Here is a 2,833-nt window from a genome sequence, read left to right as displayed (position 1 = left end):
GGAACTAGGAACTGGCTCTCAACTGAAAAGTTAAAAATTTCTCAAGGGAGAAAACTTCTTGGGAATGTTCAATAGAGATTGGGTGAGGACTTGCCAAGCCCTTGAATATAATAGGTCTAGAGACCTATGTCAGTGGAGGCCTGTCTTCAGTGTTGCTTAGACTCAGCATACCCCCGTTAAACTGACCACATACTTGGCTGTGGACCTGAGGCCACCATTTCCCAGCACTGAGCCCTTACCACACACTCCCACTTATAATATCGGATCTATGTTATTGGAGCGAGACTCAGCTTGCAGTCCCCAAGTAGGGTAGTATAAGCTGAGTCAGAAGCCAGGGGCTGGGAGATGGCAGATGGTGGTCAGACTCCTGAATGTCAGGAGACACATGGCTTTCCATTGCAGAGGAAGAGACCCGGGCTGAATTCCTGCTCTTTCCTCTCCCCTACTCCCAAAGGATAGAAAAGTTTGGAAGATCAGTTGGCATAAAACACCTTGAATGTTTTCTTTCTGTATCACTTCTCTTTATCATTTCTCCATTCATCCTCTTTTCCTTTGTCCCCTCCCTTCCTTCTATTTCTTTCCCTTTCTACCTTCCTTTGTTTACTCTCTCTTCCTCTCCTGGGTTGTTCCCTACTCTCCCTGTTGGGCCTCAGGATGGCACGAACATGACCTATGGAACCGCTCCTTCTGGTCTGAACATGGGCGAGTTGATTGCGCGGATGGTGAGGAATATGGATAACTCGCTGCTCAGGGACTCAGACCTCGAACCCAGAGGCTCAGATGACAGACCGACCCGGGTGTGTACACCTCTAGCTATCAGGAATGACCATCCCTGCAACCTGCATGACCTGGCCCCATGGGTGTCAGATCCCCTCCGCAGCCAGCGCCTCACCCACAGATCCCCACCTAGGGCCTTCAGGGATCCAGGGGGGAATAACTTGCTCATGCCAAGGCTCCTGGAGAAGGGAGTTGAGCTAGGATCAGGAGGGAAATTCCTGTGATCTTTCTTTCATAGTCCTTGGTCCAGGCAGTTTCTCTGATAGCAAATGAACAGGCAGAAATACAAGAGAGACTTCACTGATTTTAAAATGTTTTTCCTTTTCTAATTCATTCATTTATTTTATACTTATCTATGAGCTCCTACTACGTACCAGGCACTCATGTAGCAACCAAAGCAAATTCTTTTTCCCTCTTTTTTTTTTTTTTGACTATTCTAGTGAGAAAAGCAAGTCTCTTGCCTCATAGAACTTACATTTTAGTACTTTCAGAAGCGATACATGCTCACTGACGAACACTGAACCATACAGAAAAGCACAGAGGAAAACCTAATCTAGAGTTTTGTCACCTAAAGATACTTACTCCTAACATTTGATCTATGTCCTTCCAGGATTTCTCTCTCTTTTTGTTAATTGCCAGAGGGTGTATGTGCTTCCCAGGTAGAGAGGGAGAGATGGAAGAGGAAGAGGAAGAAAGAGAATAGGCACTGTCCACTGGGGCACGGTCACACTGCAGTTCCTTCTCCACTACTACACCATGCTGGGATCTGAAACATGCATGCACACGTGCCCAGGGTGTTTTCCAAGCCGCCCAGGCTGTGAATTGAACTATATGGTTGGCTTTGTGGGAACCAGTTCCCTTAACCACTAGGCTACAGAGCCAGCCCGCTAGGATTTTCAGTGTATACACTTTATCTTTTTATTTTTCATTAGTTTGTTTTGTTTTGTTTTGCCAGAGGATGTGTGTGCTTGTTGGGGGGAGGGGGGGAGGGGAGGAGGGAGGGAGAGAGCGCCTCTAATGGGGTGCAGTCATATCACAATTCCTTCTCCTCCATTTATCTACCCTGTCAGAATTTTGGGCATGGACACAAATGTGCAAACTGCTAGGGCTAGGATTTAAACCATGAGGTTGGCCGTGTGGGATCCAGCTCCCTTAACCTTATTCATTTACTTCTTCCATGAGACATGAGATGCACAGAGTTAGACAGAGACAGAGAGACACAGGAAGACGGGATCTCATGCTGTGACCCACTCCCAGTCTCAGCCAGTCCCATCTGTGGCAGTCCCCAGCATGCTTAGGAAGGTCCCAGGAGGCAATCCTAGGATTTTTTCTTTCTTTGGGAAAGATTTTTGCTATAGGATGTGTGTGCTCACCCAAGAGACAGAGATAGGGAGAGAGAAAGTGAGAAATCACCCCCCAGGAGGAAGGCCACACCACAATCCCTTCTCCTCCATTCTCCTCTCAGGATTTTGGGCATGCACGCCCACACACCTGGCATGAGATTTAAGCCGACAGGTCCAGGACTTGAACCATGGTCGGCCACATGGGAGTCCAGACCTTATTTATATAATTTATAAATATATATTTATATATTTATATCTAAAATATAACATATATATTTCAGCCTTTTTTTCAGTTAGTTTCATATCTTTTTTAAGAATTATTTATTTAATTTTGTTTATTCATTTATTATCACTTTTTAAATTTGATCAGAGTGAGACATGGAGAGAGAGAGAGAGAGAGAGAGAGGGAAAGTGTGAAAGCAAGCCATCAGATCCAGGACTCGAACTGTGGTTGGTTATGTGGGAGTGTCCAGCACCTTAACCACCATGCTACCTGCTGGTCCCCAGTTTCATATCTTAATGTGTTGATAAATATTCTCCTATACCTTTTTTAATAGCTGTAAAATGGGGAACCAGCAGTTAGCATAATGGCTATGTCGCTGGACTCCCACGTAGTCAACCGTGGTTCGCGTCCCGGACCCGGTGGCTTAAAACTCACGCCGGGCACATGTGCGTGCATGCCCAAGATCCTGAGAGGAGAATGGAGGAGAAGG

General features: G+C 46.0%; 1 protein-coding gene across 6 annotated transcripts in view; it reads left to right on the top strand.

Annotated features, from left to right (window-relative positions):
* Positions 1 to 2,833, top strand: part of CAPN3 (calpain 3) — a 64,874-nt gene that overhangs the window by 39,327 nt on the left and 22,714 nt on the right. Inside the window, exon 1 of one of the 6 annotated variants that reach the window (XM_027775794.1) lies at positions 688 to 797. The exons of the other annotated variants lie outside the window; for them this stretch is intronic. Within the exon in view, the coding sequence (XP_027631595.1) occupies positions 699 to 797 (99 nt within the window). The 5' untranslated portion in view covers positions 688 to 698. Of the gene's footprint in view, positions 1 to 687; positions 798 to 2,833 lie in introns of those variants that run through there. 6 annotated transcript variants of the gene reach the window in all.

Source organism: Tupaia chinensis, unplaced genomic scaffold, assembly GCF_000334495.1.
Source record: "Tupaia chinensis unplaced genomic scaffold, TupChi_1.0 Scaffold000605_1, whole genome shotgun sequence".
Classification (NCBI taxonomy): Eukaryota; Metazoa; Chordata; class Mammalia; order Scandentia; family Tupaiidae; genus Tupaia; species Tupaia belangeri.
The sequence above is the reverse complement of the archived record's forward strand: the minus strand, read 5'-3'. Positions and strand labels throughout refer to the sequence as shown.